General features: G+C 51.7%; 1 protein-coding gene across 1 annotated transcript in view; it reads right to left on the reverse strand.

Moving 5' to 3' along the window:
• Positions 1-16282, reverse strand: part of KCNK3 (potassium two pore domain channel subfamily K member 3) — a 52910-nt gene that overhangs the window by 29398 nt on the left and 7230 nt on the right. Inside the window, 1 exon segment of the mRNA XM_077774117.1 lies at positions 5933-6003. Coding sequence (XP_077630243.1) covers positions 5933-6003 — 71 coding nt within the window.

Raw genomic sequence — 16282 nt, forward strand, 5'->3', positions numbered from 1 at the left:
TTCTCCCTTCTGAATTTCAGTTTCCACTCTGTAAAATGAGAGGATTAGAGCTAAAATTCTGATTTCTTTCTGGGCTAAATACTCTTGAGGGCTTGAGGTCCTGAAGCTGGGCCGCAGCTGGACCCTGGGACCTATCCTGCATCATTTGTGACATTCATATAGAAGGGGCATCCCTGCTCCATGGGTGGGGGCGGTGGGGATGGGGAGCTGCATGGCTCTGTGAAAGATACTCCCTACGGCCCTGGGAGTAAGCCCTGGCACTATCATTTTATATTGTAGGGTCCTGGGCCAATTTCAGAACCTCTCTGAGCTTCCCTTCCTTTGCCGGGAACAGAAAGATAATGCCTGCCCTCTCAGGGCGGCCGTGGGAACGCAGGCCATGACAAGTGGCCCAGACGCTGCCTGACGTGTTATGGACACACATCAGTTCCCTGTGTTCAAGGCAGGGGTGGGGAGTGAGGGAGTGCCCATCTGGGTCTCTGATAAGATCTCCATCAGACCTGGGTCTCTTCTCTGGCTGCTGGCTGGCTGCAGGGAAATCATTTGAAATTTTTTTTTATTACAAAATCAACTCACAGATTCACCGTTTGTGCTGCCAGCTGAGAGCTGTTTATAGTGGTGATTTGCACTACACTCATCTGTGCTTATTTATGTTTTCTTTGAAAATACTTATTGTGTTTGTCCTGTCCCCACTGTGGCCAGGCGTGTGTCTTCTATTTCTGTTTTATTCTTGCCCCCACTTCCTCTGTGTCTCCAGCTCCCCAGCCATGATGGGTGGGAATGGGACACTTAGGTAGGGGGCATGACAGTCAGAAGGACCTCTGATCAAATACACCCTCTTTGTAGACGAGGAAACTGATGGTCACAGAGGACCAGCAGCTGGGCTAAGTGGAAGTGAACCTCTGCCTCGTCTCTCCCTTCCAGGGCAGGCTCTCCTACTACTGTGTGCCTCACTGTCCTTAACTGGTTTATGCAGGGTCTGCCTGCTCAAAGAAAGGACCATTGCCTTTGAGCCTGGATGTCAGGCAGACTCCAGTCATGGGTGAAGATCTGGAAAGCCTGAGTAGGGGGAGTGGGATTGGGAGAATAAACGGAAGGATGGGGCAGCCTCTGGTCCCCAACCTCCTGTCCTCTACCAGTTAGGAGGGAGCAGAGGTGGCTGTGGTCTTGGTAATCCTTGGGAAACCAAGCAGTTCCCTTCCGTGTGGGGACTAATAGTAATAATACATGAAAAATCATGTTAATTACACTAATCATCGCAGATATTGTTTATTAAGTACCTACTCTGTACCAGGCACTTCCTTTATATTATCCCTTGAATCCTGGGAGGCAGACATTATGCTCCCCATTTTGTAAATGACAAAACAAGCTCAGAGAGACTAAGTAACTTACTCAAGATCACATAACTAATGGTGGGGGGGGGTGTTGGGGAGGCAGCAAAGTAGTTGNTGTGGGCAGGGGGGAAGGAGTCGCTGATTGAGAGTGGGCAGTAGGACCATTCTCGGCTGGGCTGCCCCTCCACGCCACCCCTGCAAGTCTACGGAGGACTGGGAACAGAGGTCTGCGAACCGGAGGTCTTGGTGCTAAGAGGGATGGTGGGTGGTGAGGGGAACAGGCTGGGGTGATGGAGGGAACTCCAGGGGGCGCTCCCAAAGGCCTTGGTTCTAATCAGGGTTGTACCTGCAACTTGCTGCGTGACTTTGGGCAAGTCACTCACCTCTCTGGGTGTTTGGATGATGGCTGATGTCTCCTTTCACTCTTTTATTGGAGGAGTCTGGGATGTAGGGGGTGGCAGGTCACGTCTGTACTTTCCTCCTTCTCGGAAAGATGTAAAAAGTACAGGTTCCTTCATGAGCTGCCTGCTTGAATTCACAATCTAAGGACTCCCAGGCCACGTGGTGGGTGATGGGAGCCTGTGCTCAGCTGAGAACAGGCCGGAAGCTGAGGAGAGAGCAGAGCGGAAGGTTTTCTGCCCCAGCTCCATCAGCTCATCAATCACCTGGCCTCTTGTTGCCTTATAGCCCCGAGGATTACGGGGGCCCGTGTGGGAGCACAGCACCTGTGAGCCCGCGCTGGTCTCTGCTGGGGCCTGGTGCCCGGCACAGCTCTGCCACGTGGTCTGGGTCGGTCAGGGCTCAGGGTGTGGGGGAGCCGCAGGCTGGCTGCGGTGCGCTGGGGTGAGAGGCGCTCTCCCAGGAAGGGATTTGCCGGGGGAAAGACAAGCCTTGGCTCCTTGGTGCCCTCAAGATATATGGGGCTGGGCTGGGTTCTTGAAGTGGAGAAGGAACTGGCAGAAAAACTCAGGGCATGGGAGTCAAAGAGGCTCAGCTGAATCTGGGCAAGTGCCATACTTTCAAGTCACAAGGCCACGGGTGAGTCATCTACACACACAGCCTTGGGTTCCTCCGCTGAAAAATAAGGGTCATGTAATGTTCCCCTTGAGAGGTTGGTGAGAGAATACAATGAGAGGGTATAGAACCTGACAAAGAGTAGATAATCAATCGTGGCCACTGTTATTGTTGCCGTTACTGCTCTTAGTAATAATAATAAATAAAGAGTCATCCTGAACAAGTGGAAGGAGCAGAGGCTGGGGAGTCAGGTTTTGTGAACCTCTGGCTGTGTGACTTTTGTCACCTCTCTGGTTCCTTATCTGTAAGAGGAGGGGGTGGCACTAGCTGATCTTGAGTCCCCTTCCAGCTCTGACAGCCTCTGGGCTATGAATAGATGGGGCTGGGGCCCCGGAGGAGTTTAATGACTCAACAGCTAGAGAGGTTAAGCTTTCCCAGAAAAGAGTTTCCATTTGCGTTTGATGAACTTAGGGCACAACAAAGGAAGGGTTTCCTGGCTGGGCGGCCAGGGACGAGGGAGCTGGAGGAATCCTTGTAGCTCATGGAGACTGTGACTAACCAGGTGAATGACTAACTCAGACCCTGCCGACCCTCGACCAATCGGAGCTCCCCGGGAGCACCCAGCAAGCTGGCATCACGGAGCACGTCTTGGTCATGCCAATTTCAGCTGGCTCTGGGCTTCACAGCATATGGGAGCAGAAGCAGCAGCCAAGAGACCGGCAGGGAAAGAGCACTGGGCTTGGAGTCAGAAGACCTAGCTTCTTGCTCTAACTCTGCTGCTCACCAGCTGCGTGACTTTGGGGGAGTCCCTTCCCCTACTTTCCCCTCCATACCTTCATCTATGCAACGGAGCTAACGATACCTGGCGGCTTTCCTGAGCGGTGAAGGCTGAGACTCAAGAGATGAGATGAGAGTGCATTAGGATCACTAAGTGGTGGGTTCTGCCGTTTTTCTATCCCGGTGTGAGTCCTGGTGCCTTGGGAGACCTATTTGGGTCTCCCGAGGGATCAGGTGGACAGAGTCTGTTGCCTTTGGGTTTGGGGTCAAGATCAGCTTAATATAGGGCCCCTTCCAGCCATCTGATAACAGTCCAGACAGGCTTTTCTTAGAGCAGAGCCCCTGTGGACTGTTTCCAGCCAGATGGCGTAGCCAGAGAGAGGTGACAAAAAGCCAGGGATGGCTGGGTGGGGCAGGAAGTGGGCAGTGCCTTTCTGGGGCCCCCACAGGACTAGGGTGGTGCTTTGATGTTGTCTTTCTTCTTGCCCAGCAGTATGTCAATAAATATCACCAGAACTGTACTCTGTCTGCCTCTACTCCCGGCTCTTAGCATCTTTCTTGGTAAGGACTACAGGTACTTTGGGAAATGGCAGGGATGGAGGGGAAGGAGGATGCCCTTTCATTTCTGCGCATCTTAAGCCTATGGACAGCAGTCTCTGAGTGCTCGTGTGTGCTGCCGGGTACTGTGTTGGCACTGGGAGAACAGAGATGGGAACCACAGGGCCCTGCCCACATGGAGGTTCATTCAGTATGTGGTCAAAGAGGCAAAGCACATCCCCTCAAATGTGAATAACCATGCAAGAGAGCCTACACTGTGTCCTCCAGGTTGTCCTGACGGTGAGTCCCGTGGCCGTCTAGAGTGGTGGCCTGGGATGGTCTGGAAGACTTCAAGGAGGAAGTGGGATTTGAGCCGGACCTGCAAGGTTAGCTTGGACAAGGTGAATAGAAGACGGAGAGAAAGGTGTTCTCAGGAGTCAGACAGCATGGTGGCTGTGGGGGATCATGCCGGTAAGAAGTGAGAAATGAACTTGGACATTGATTCGGAGCCACGTATGAAGGTCCTTAAAATTTGGAAAGAGCATGGGCCAGGTTCCACGGGCTGCTGGAAGTCACCGAGGGCTTCTGAGAGGGTATTGGTATGGTTGGAGCTGCACTTTGGGGAGATATTTTCTGATGGTATTGTCCAGGGGAGCTCTCTCCGTGACAGAACGAGGCTGCAGGCAAAGTCAGCTGGGAAGTTACTTGTGGAGCTAGGGACCACGGGACTAAGAAAGGGGACACATAATCAAAGGCACCACATGTGGGAAGAGGTGGGGGGAAGGCCTAACTTGGTTGTCAGTGCTCCTGAAACCTTGGCAGGTGGCAGGGAAGTGGGGGAGGGGAGGCTTCCTTTTGGGCAGATCTGAGTCTGACTATTCTGCCCTGTCAGTAGGACTCAGAGGTGCCCCCATCCACTCCTGGGGCCCATTTCTTCCTCTTCCAAAAGGGGAATCCAGAGACTACATGACAGTGCTCCCCATGGACCCCAGGGAGGAGTGGAGCCTTGGGACAGAGTCCCAAGTGGATAGACTGCAAGAACAGCGTCCAGTCCTGCCTTGTACCCCCTCAACTTCTGCGGACTCCCAGGAAAACACTGCCATCTTGTCATGGGCTATGCCATGTGGCAACGAGCCCCTGGGAGCTCAGCCAAGGCAAGGAGGGGGACCAGAGAGAGAGGACAAGGAATGGGAAAGATGGAGGCCTGGAGACATCCTAATGGGCTTTGTGGGAAGGTGGGCTGGGAGGACGCCAGGACTTGGAGGAAGGCTTGAGATCATTTCAGCCAGCCAACCCCTCATTGTCTGGAGGTGAGCCTGAAACCTAGATAGGAGAAGGGACTTGCCCAAGGTCATATAGTGGGAAAAGTGATGGAGCTGGGCTGGAATCACAGAGTCCTGGGGAGCGAGTAAGGTGTTTACTCCTATCTGGACACTTTTGAATAGCAAGTCAAGGGCCTCCTGGGGATTCCTTTCCTGGATATCCATTCGTGTTCTGTGTGTGTGTGTGTGTGTGTGTGTGTGTGTGTGTGTGTGTGGCCTGCTGCACCGCTGTTTGGAGAAGAAAACTGAGGCCATTCCTGCGAGGTGACTGTTTTCCTGGGACAGCAGAGAAGGCAGACAGAACTGGATCTGGCTTCCAGCATCAGATCTGCTGCCCTAAGAAAATTAAAGGCACTGGCTGGCTTTGCCCAAACTCTGGGAGCTGGACACACACACACACACACACACACACACACACACACTCCAAGCGGCACTCACAGAGGCAGTTACGGGTTGTTTCAAGCACCCAGAGTAGGCGGGAGTGCCGTGGAGTGCCAGAGTACCTGCATCCACACGTCTCCCGGGAGCCCCAGCCGGTGTAGACACGCCAAGGTGCGGAAGCCCATCTGCCAGGGACACGGAGGAGTCGCGCGCTCCCCGNCAGGGCCTGGTCCGGCCACACCCCTCCTCCCCAGCCTCCGCCGGTCGTTCCTGCCCCTCTCACACACTTCAGAGTCCCCTGAGGCCCTCGCGCAACCTGGCAGGGACAAGTTAGGGCTGGCCCGGCCGGAGAGTCAGGTCCGGAGCCAGGAATCGACGCCTCCCCCGAGTCCTGTCTCCGCGGAGCAGACAAGCCAGGCTGAACTCGGGTTTCTGGCAGCGCGGGTTTCGGCGCCTAGACCTTCTCCGGGGGATCCCACCCCCCGCCCCAGCCCTGGCCGGCTCGGGACTACTCGGGGACGCGGCGCCCAGCCCCCGGGTCCCCGCCCCCCGTCGGCGAGTAGTTACCGATGGTGGTGATGACGGTGATGGCGAAGTAGAAGGAGCCGGCGAAGCGCCACTGCACGCCGGNAAGATAACTAGACACAGAGAGAAACGCCTATAACTACAGAGAAAGCGAGGAAAAAGAGGCAGAGGGGGGTGTGACAGATAAGGAGATAAAACCAGAGGTAGACTCACAGCCACAGTAAAAAAAGCGGCAGGCAGAAAAATACAGAGCGAGAGAGACAGAGAGCGAGAGATGGAAACAGAAAGAGCGACAGAGACAGGGAGACCTGGATAGCTGGAGATACATTGGTGGCGGAAAAAGAAGAGCAAGGAAGGGAAAAGGAACGGGCAGAGCGACGCCCACACCCCAATCTCCACCGAAATCACAGCACGCTTTAACTGGAAGGGACCTTGGGCCTCGCTGTCCTGTCTTTTATTATGTCGATGAGGAAACTGAGGCGCAGAGAGGTCGAGCGACAAGCAAGGGCACACAGGGAATTAGTGCCAGCATCAGGACTCAGCCAAGCTTCCCTCCGCCCAGGCCACGCCCCCCACCCTGCGCCAGGCCACCGGCTGTCTTAGAAACAGCAGGGCGCAGCTGTGGACCTGGGCACGCGTGGGCCAACATCCAAGGGAAAGCCCTGCTCTCATGAAATGTGACCCTTCCCAGGTCAGCATGGCTCCTGGAACTGGCTGGGAAAGCACAGGCTTGGGAGCCTAGGCCAGCAGCACTCAATCCCAGGCTCTCCTCCTCTGCGCTGCTGGGGCTATCTTGCCGTCCAGACATCCATAGCCTTTGTCCTGGGCCAGGCTGAGCTTGGGCTGGGAAGCCAGAGATAGCACTGGACATCAACATCAGGCATCCCAACAGAACAGAACAGGGCGACTGGAGCCCAGACCAGGAGGCTTGCTGAAGGCGAGGGGAAGCAGGAGGCCTCCCTATGCCTCAGTTTCTTCTTCTGTCAACATGGTGGCAGTGGCAGTGAGGAGGCGCAGGCTGCGGGACCTCAGAGGAGGCGTCACTGCCCCTCTCAGAGTCTCACTTCCTTATCTCCTCGATGAGGTGCCAAGGCAGATGATCCCACAAGGCCTCACTTAGCTTCAAACAGCTCCAGACTTGGATGGGCTGAGTGAGCAGAATGATCGGAATGCAAATCCCATTGCCAAGGAGGGTCAGAGAGTCTTTCACGGGACCCTGGCACAGGCCACGAGGAGAGACGGGATGGAAGAGGCCCCAGGCCCCTGACTGTGGGTAGGTTGAGGAGGCAGCCATCCAGAAGCAGGAGCGCCATCTGCCCACATCCTGGCCTGACCTGTCACTGTTGGGCATTTTAATGCTTCTCTGAGGCGGGGCCACCAACCCACTGCTACTTTCAACCATTCACTCAAAGAGTATGTATCAAGCATCTGCCCTGTGTCAAGCTAGGCACGTTACATTTATTATCTCTAGTCTTACCACAATCCTAAAAGGTAGGTATGGTTATGTCCATTTTATAGATGGAGAAACTGAGGCACAAGGCAGTGCGGAGAATTGTCCAAGGTTGTTCAGCTGGAAGGGACTTCAATCTGCCTTCTGACCCCATTCTCTTCTCAGTAATGACTCCTGGAGCCTCAGTTGTTTTCACTTGTAAATAGGATAGGAAATTATCCCAGAGTCATTGATCTAACACCAACTTTCTGGCCCCATGCCTTTGGTCATGAACTTGGCCCATTGCAGGCCTTCCCCCTTGACATCTTCTGGCTCCCTAGAAGACAAGTGTTGCTTTTCCTGGCTTCCTAGGGGTGAGGGTGGAAGCTCAGTTGTGTCCTCCTGGCCACAACTACCCCAGAAGCCAACTCCCCCAAAGCCAGTCTAGATGAGCAAGGCTCAAGAGGCCTACTTTCCAGTGTGAAAGCTTGTGTGTCCAGGGTCTGCTTGCTTCTGGCTGCCAGGCCACACTGTTGTGCAGATGAAAGGTGATATTATGAGTGAAAGAGCTTTGGAAAAGGGAAAAAGCTCTCTTTAGGGGCAGGGCATTTATTATTAATTATGATGAAGCTTGTTCTCACAGCACTTCAGAACTGGAAGGACCTTTAAAGATCGGCTAACCTGATCCTCTCATGTTACAGATGAGGAAACTGAGGCCCAGAGAGTAGGAAGGGGGTTGCTCAAGGTCACACAGGGAGTGAAGGGGGGCCAGGACTTAGGTCCCATGGCTGGGGTCTCTCCTGTACTCTCCATATATATGGGACCAAGACACTTGCTGCCAGGGAAGCACGACACATCCACAGCATCCCTGGAGCCCAGAGGGTCAGCTCGGTTCCCACCCCCCTGCCCCTTTTCCTTTTCTACTCTTCAGGAGCGGGGGCTGGTTGGCTGGAAGCCATGCTGGTGACAGTCTAGATTTCTGAGTAGCCTTTGGGTCCTGCAGACAGGAGTCCCATCAGCTCACCCTTGACCTAGGCGGGATAGTAGTGCCAAAGATCTAGAAGCCTACACCTCTCCCTCTGTCCAGGACTCCTGTGACCTGCCTGTACGTCCTCACCCCTGCTGGGGCTGCCTCACCTTCTGCCCAGGGCCAAGTGTCAGAAAGCACCTCTATCCACCCTGTCTTTTATCAATGACAAAATCTGCTCAGTTATGGCTTCTCCATGCTCTATATTTTTTCAATCCATTGGTGACGCCGGTGGATGAAGACTTGAGCAGGTAAGAAAGAGATATTTTACATCCCTCTAATCATTATGCTGGTCAGACTCGTGTGTGATTATTTTCTGAAATCTGATCTACTATAGAGAACAGGGGACAGGGAGTTGGGGAGCCTGGGCTGCGGTCCTATCTCTTCCACCTGCTTCCTGTGGGACTCAGGACCAGTCACTCTTTTTTCCTGGGCCTTGGTTTGCACGCCCATAAATGGAGTGGTTTGGACCAGGACATGTCTATGCTCCCTTCATTTATAACATCCCGTGACCTTCCTGGCCTGCTTCTGCTTCACTAGTTCTTCCAAGAATCAGGTGAAAAGATTTAGTCACAGCTTTTAACACTTTAGTTTGTGGGGAGAAGGGCACAACCAGAGGTAGGATAAATGGCACAGAATTTAACCATCATTAGTTGCTGCGTATTATAATGTACTAAACATTATACACGTATTGTTTTCCAGCTTTATCTTCCACACCATTCTTCTCTAAGCTCTAGCCACATTTAAGTACTTTCGTGCTTTACTTCTGACTCATGTGACTCCCATAAGCTGGGATGTTGGTACTTCCTCCATTTTTTATCTATTGAACTCCTGTTCATGCTTCAAGACCCAACACAAAGGCCACTCCCTCTGTGAAGCACTCCCCAGTTAGCTCCAATCAGAACCACTAGTGCCTCTGTGCTTCCATAGCACGTTGTCGAAGCTTCAATTCAGTAGACATTCCTCCTACCTACTAGACTGATTGGTTCTTTAATATCTGTCTTCCCCACTGGTTCATTATCTTCTCCAGGGTCTCCACCTTTCCCATGCCACCCGTCCCTGCACTGGGGAGCTCAGTGCTTTGTTCTTATGTTCGTTGTGTATTCAGTACAAGATGAAGTCCTTAAAGCCTCCTACACCTGCTGGGTGAGAGATCAGTGTCAGCGGGGCCAGGAGCACAGACAGCAGAGTCTGGAGGGAGAAAAATCCATGCAATTTGCTTCTGTGACTCTCTGCCAACAGACACTCCTAAAGTTGGAGCAAGCCCTGCCTGGCTTAGGGAGAGAGGGTCAAGTCCCATGTGAGCGTCCTAAGGCCCAAGGAAGCATGGGGAGAGGGCATTGAAGTGGAAGTCTAGACACCTGGAGCCTGGGCCCAGCTACCACCCACTACCAACTAGACGGCGGACTTGAGAGAATCACATTGCCTCTCTGTGCCTCAGTTTCCTTTTCTAGAATGAGACACTTGCTTATCTCAAAGAGTCTCTTCCATCTGACATTCTGTGATGTTAATGACAGACTTGGCCCCGTGATTAGCAGTGCTCATCTTGCAATGGCCAGGACTGTGGTGGGAAGGATGAGGGGCCCAGAGCCCTCTCTGTCCATTGTTTCCCAGCACCAGGCCCCCATCCTTGGCCATTTTGGCTGGAGGATGGGGGCAAGGGGTGAGGTAGGGAGTAAAAAAGCTGACTCTGACTCAGACAAGCTCAGGTTCAAGTCCTGAGCTTTATTCTATTCATTACTAGCTGGACCTGAGCCTCACATGATAGACTGGTCTATCCTGTCTAGACCAGAACATAAGCTCGCGCAAAGCAGAGATAAGGCCTTCCTCATCTTGTGATAGGGTCCCTGGTTTGCGGTAGGAAGGAGAATCCAGAACCATCTCAAAAGCCAGCTAGGAGGAGGCCTGAGAATGGGGAGGGGCTGGGTGGGCCCAGGAGCTACAGCCCAGACAGGGACATGGCGGGTGGAGAGCTGCACCAGGAATTGGGGCCTCTGGTGGCCGATGGCTGGTTGATTGGCTTCAGGGTGCTTCGGGCATGACTGAGGTGTTCCTGGGTGTACCCCTGAGGGAGAGACACAGAGGATTAGTCTGGATTTACAGAGCATAACCAGTCCCGGTGCGGCCGGCTTACATTTGTCAAGAGACACTATTTGTTTAACATCTCAAGCCCAAACCAAACACAAAAAAGCAGCTGTTCACAAAGGAGAGGCTCTGGAAGCCATTGGGGAGAGAGCACTGCGCTAGGGGGTGGACACCTGGTTCTGTTCTTAGTCCTGCCCCAGAAGAGCTGGGTGAGCAGCTCCACATCCAGACTCACATGTCCCATTAGTGAGAGTGAGAAATGACCAGTCTGCGCCCAGCTGCCACGGGGGTCAGGCCTGCTTCATTCATTCGCAGAACACCTGCTCCAAAGTCTGCATCCTCTTCCCCTAGAGAGGCCTTCCTTGGTGGCCTCCATCTCTGACTCTGAATGCCGCGCTGAGATGAGCATCCTCGCATGTGTGTCTTTGAAGACCTGTGGAGAATTCGCACTGGGACCCGTACCCAGAGTGTCCCTAAACACTGCCGGGCTGTCCTCAGTGCAGCTGTCTTGGTTTTTACTCTCCCCAACAATGCACAGGATTGACGACTTGACCCTCACCGACTCTGATGTGATTCACTTTTCCTTTTTGTTTTTTTTTTTATTTTTTAAAGTTTATTTATTTATTTTGAGAGAGAAAGCATGAGCTTTGGTTGGGGGGTGGAGGAGATGGGGGAGAGAAAGAATCCCAAGCAGGCTCTGCATTGTCAGCTTGGAGCCCTATATGGGGCTTGAACTCACGGACCTTGAGATCATGACTGGAGCCGAAATCAAGAGTCGAACATATAACCAACTGAACCACCCAGGTGCTCCTGATTCACTTTTCTGTTTTCGCCATTTGTGTGTCTCCCTATTTTCTACTAATTGCCTTCTTCTCTCCCTTTCCCTTTCCCCTTTAACACCTCTCCCTCTTCCATACTTGGGGCAGGGACAGTGAGCAAAGCCACCATGACTGGGGTCTTCGGCAGGCCAGCAGGTGATTAGAGAGTTCTGGAAGAAAACCAGCCACTGTTCTCCAGCCTGGGGCCTGTGTGTGTGTGTGTGTGTGTGTGAGATGAGAGGAGGCTGTGAGTTCTAAGACTTTTGGCTTTAGTGCTAGTCTTCCCTTCGTCCATCTTCTGGTCCTTCTTTCCCCCTCCACTCACATTCTCTCTGTGTCTGGCCACGGCTCCGGAGTAGTTTGAGCTAGAGGAAACCTCAGACCATACAGTCTGATGAGGAAACAGGCCCAGCGTGGGGAGAGGACACCTCCAAGCCTCACAGGTTGCTGGACCAGAGCTGGGACTCAAGACCCGCTCTCCTGACTTCTGAGCCTTTAGCTGTAAGGTAAGTCCCTAAACTTGCTTCCTTCCCAGAGCAAGAATTAAGTCCCTTATGCCTGTCCTCTGCTGGAGTGGCCATGGGCGTGTTTCCCGACAAGCACACTGCTGCTAAGGAAAAAAGAGTCTGAAGATCCAGTCAACATCCTCACAAATCTTAAAATCCTCTGCAGGTTTAGAGCTTCTGAGAAACAAGCAGAGACAGCCTGTTCTCAGGACCAAACGCAATAATTATAATAGCACTTGCAGTGATTAATCAGCCAGTGAGGATTGAGTGGCGCCTGTGAGCGGGCACAGCAGTGTGCGCACGCACGCATGTGTGTGTCCGGTGGGGGGGGTGGTGCGGGGGAGGGCAAGAGAGGTGACTTTACCTCCAATGAGTAGGCTTTAGGTGTCTTTCCCTCAGTGGAGGGTCTGGGTCACCACGATGGTGCTCCTTGGATAGTGTCCCGTTCTGGCTAGGGCTGTAGTTCTTTCTGCTGGGAGAGGACTCCTGAGCCCTGTGGTCCCCATCGCTGGGCTCCTGATCATGCTGGGAGAGAGGGATTGACACACAGAAGCAGCGTCCAGGCCCAGCCATGATTACTGAGATTAATGAGGGGCCTCACCAGCGTGAGGTACCCGGCACAACACAACCAGAGGCGGCGTTTGGGATGTTCAGGAGAGCAAAGATTCAGGGCTCGTGTGAGCCGTCCCATGGAAGAGGGACTGGTTTTGCTCTGGATAGCCTAGGAGGGGCAGGTGAGCAGTGGGAGCTGCTACAGTGGAAGACCTTTCAGCTCAAAATAGGTACAACTTTCTATATGGCTCTGAAGAAGGAATGGGCTGCCCAGGAGGTAATGAGCTCCTGGTCAGTGGAAGTAAGCAAGCACAGCCGGATTGGTCCTTTGGGTTGAAGCCGCTTTAGAAGGATCCAAGGAGCTAGTACAGTGCCTGCTACATAGTAGGTCTGCAGGAAATGCCTTTTGACTTGGTTGCTGAATGTACTGAGTTTGGAGCTGGACGAGTTGCCCCTTGAGGTTCAGTTGGACTCAGGTCAACATGCAAGGAGCCGTCCCTCCATGCCAGGCGCTATGTCCCTCAGACCTTGAAATGCTGCAGTTCCCTAGCCTCAGGGAAGGCTGCACCTAGAGTCCTTGCTAAGCCTTCACAGCCCCGCTTTCTCGCAGTCACCCCAACCCGAGCAAAGCCCCGCCGACTTATGCCCCATATCTGCCTGCAGAGGCCCAATGCTCACGGGTCGCAGTAAGGGCCTGGAAGCCCTAGGACTCTAGCAAGGGAAATGGGCCTTTGGCAGGCTAATTACTGGGAGCTGATTCTATTAAGCAGATAGCTCGCTCTAGGCAAAGCAATTACATCTAATCAGCCCCTTGCAGCAGTCCAAAGGAACAGCCATTTGAGCCAGACACATGCGTGAGTAGAAGCATCAAAGCAGCACAAGCCTCAGGCCAACGGGGGCTGGTCTGAGGCGAGGGGCTGCTCAGAAAGTGGGCCCCTGGTCCCTTCCCCGGGCTACCAGATCTCAGGCCACAGTGGGACTGCAGCACTATGGAGGTGGCCCTGAATGAGGACTCAAAGACCTCGACTGAGATTTGGCTCTGTCACGAAGGAGCCTAATTTCACTGGGGAGAGCACTTCTCTGACCTGAGCCTCAGTTTCCCGGTCTGTCAAGCGAATAAGATAAACTCAAAAGGATTCAGAGTTCAAAACTGTAGTCCATCTCGATATTGTAATGCATACTTAAAAATTTCCCAGGAAGGAAGGTCTTCTGTTAAGAGTTCTTATAAAAAATAACAACAATCATAAGTAGAGAGCAGAAGGAAATTTTTGGAGGTGATGGGTATGTTTATGGCATAGATTGTGGTGATAGCATCACAGATGTATACTTATCTCTGAACTCATCAGGTTGTATACACTAAATATATATAGCTTTTTGTATGTCAATCATATCTCAACAAAGCAGTTTAATGAAAAACAACAACAACAAAACAGAAACGTGGTCTAATTACTCAGACTATGGTTTTAAAAAATAACTGAAATTATATATTTTTTAAATGATGGATGCCCTCCTCTAGAAATTTAATGAAATGTATGTTTCTGAACATAAATTTACCACAATTTAGTGGCTTCTAAGTCCCAGATTCATTTGGGTCATGCTAGTGAGGGAGAAAATGGTAGAGGAGGTCCCTGGAGATGAGAGAGATGAGCAAGATGGAGACAGGTGACATCTCGGGCCATGGGAGGGCCCCTTCTATCTGTGCTGGCTCTCTTCCCAGAGGAAGAACTCCGCGAAAGATCTCTGGATACTGGCAGGATGTGGAGAGGAGATTTTAAACATCAACCCTTTCTAGCACCGAAATGCTGGGATTCTGGGTCGGGACCAAACAACTGGTGTGTGAACCAAACTCATCTGAGCAGCAGGGTCATAGAGGAAACAGAAGGCAGTGACCAGCTGTGGGACCTGGGCCAGCCATGGCCCCTCTGGGAGCCTCAGTTTCCTCCTTAAACTGTGGAGCAAATTCCACATTGCCTCCCTCACATGGCGGTTGGGGGACTCCAAGATCACGAATGTAAAACTAAGACTAATTAATTAATTTGATTAAAAGGTGAGAATGTGCACTTAACAGCTTCTGCACAGTGAAGGAAATCGTCCATAAAATGAAAAGGCAGCCTATGGAATGGGAGAAAATATTTGCAGATCATTTGTCTGATAAGGGGTTCAGATCCAAAATAATAAAGAACTCATACAACTCAGGAAAAAAAAAACCCAAATGATCCAATTAAAAAATGGATAGGGGTGCCTGGGTGGCTAAGTCCGTGAAGTGTCCGACTTTGGCTCAGGTCATGGTCTTGCAGTTTGCCAGTTTGAGCCCCACATGGGGCTCTGTGCTGACACCTCGGAGCCTGGAGCCCGCTTCGGATTCTGTGTCTCCCTCTCTCTCTGCCCCTCCCCTGCTCACGCTCTGCCTGCCTGCCTGTCTCTCCCTCTCAAAAAGAAATACATATTAAAAAATTTAAAAAATGGACAGGTATCTGAATAGACATTTTCCCAAAGAAGGCATAAATGGCCAACGGGCACATGAAAAAGTGCTCAACATCACTAATCACCTGGGGAAGGCAAAGCAAAACCATAATGAGAGAGCGCCCACACCTGTGAGAATGGTTAAGGGCGAGAACTAACAAGGGTTGGTGAGGAGAAAAGGGACCCCTCATGCGCTGTTGGTGGGAATGAAAGTTGCGGCAGCCTTTAGGGAGATTGTATGGAGGTTTTCCAAAAACGTTAAAAATAGAACTACCCTGGGACACCTGGGTGGCTCAGTCGGTTAAGTGTCTGACTTTAGCTCGGGTCATGATCTCACGGTTCGTGGGTTCAAGCCCCGCGTTGGGCTCTGTGCTGACAGCTAGCTCAGAGCCTGGAGCCTGTTTCAGATTCTGTATCTCCCTCTCTCTCTGACCCTCCCCTGCTCAAGCTCTCTCTCTCTCTCTCAGAAATAAATAAAACATTAAAAAAAAATAGAACTACCCTATGATCCAGTAATTCCACTTCTGGGTATTTATGTGAAGGAAGTAAAATTGCTACCTTGAAAAGATACCTGCACCCCCACGTTCATTGCAATATTGTTTACAATAACCAAGACACGGAAACAACCTAAGTGTCCGTTGATGGATGAATGGATAAAGACAATATGTATACAATGGACTATTACTCAGACCTAAAAAAGAAAGAAACCTTGCCATTGGTGACAGCATGGATGGAACTTGAGGGCATCACACTGAGTTAAAAGAGTCAGAGAAAGATAAATACTCTCATCTCATTTCTATGTGAAATCTGAAAAAAAAAATCTGAACTCATAGATTTGGAAGACAGAGCAATGGTTGCCAGAGGGGGAGGTGTGGGCGAAGTGTACACACCTCACCCTCCTGGGACATAATGTACAGCATGGTGATGACAATTAACGATGCTGTGATGGTATATTTGAAAGTTGCTAAGAGATTAGACCTTCAAAGTTCTCATAACAGGAAAAAAATGTGTAACTCTGGGTGAGGTTGGATGCCAACTAAACGGATTAGGGTCAACATTTAATAATGTACACGTATGTTAAATGATTATGTTGTACACCTAAACGAATACAATGTTATAGGTCAATTATATCTCAATAAAAGAAAAAAAAAGATGAGAATGTTATTGTTAACAGCTGGGCCCCAGCTCTCCCTCTCCAGCTCTTCTCTCTGTCTCACTTTTCATGATTGTAGCTTGGAGAGCAGGATGGCCTTGCTGGAGCAGACCGTGGGGGCCACCTGACTTCCAGCTTTCCCTGGCCTTGGTGATCTCAGATGGCCGGTGTAATTAGACCAAAGCCTTGGTGTGTCCTCCAAGAGGAGCCCTCGTGCTGCCTGGCATCCAGTGGCCTTGCTTGGCCATGCACAGCCTTCCGGCATTTGTTGCAGGGAGAAGCAACCTTGATTCAGACGCTGGGGTTGAGGAGAGCTGATTCTCCTGGATGAGGCTGGCAGGGAGGAGGGCGGGGGTAAG

This window comes from Crocuta crocuta, unplaced genomic scaffold (genome assembly GCF_008692635.1).
Source record: "Crocuta crocuta isolate KB4526 unplaced genomic scaffold, BGI_CrCroc_1.0 scaffold246, whole genome shotgun sequence".
Lineage (NCBI taxonomy): Eukaryota > Metazoa > Chordata > Mammalia > Carnivora > Hyaenidae > Crocuta > Crocuta crocuta.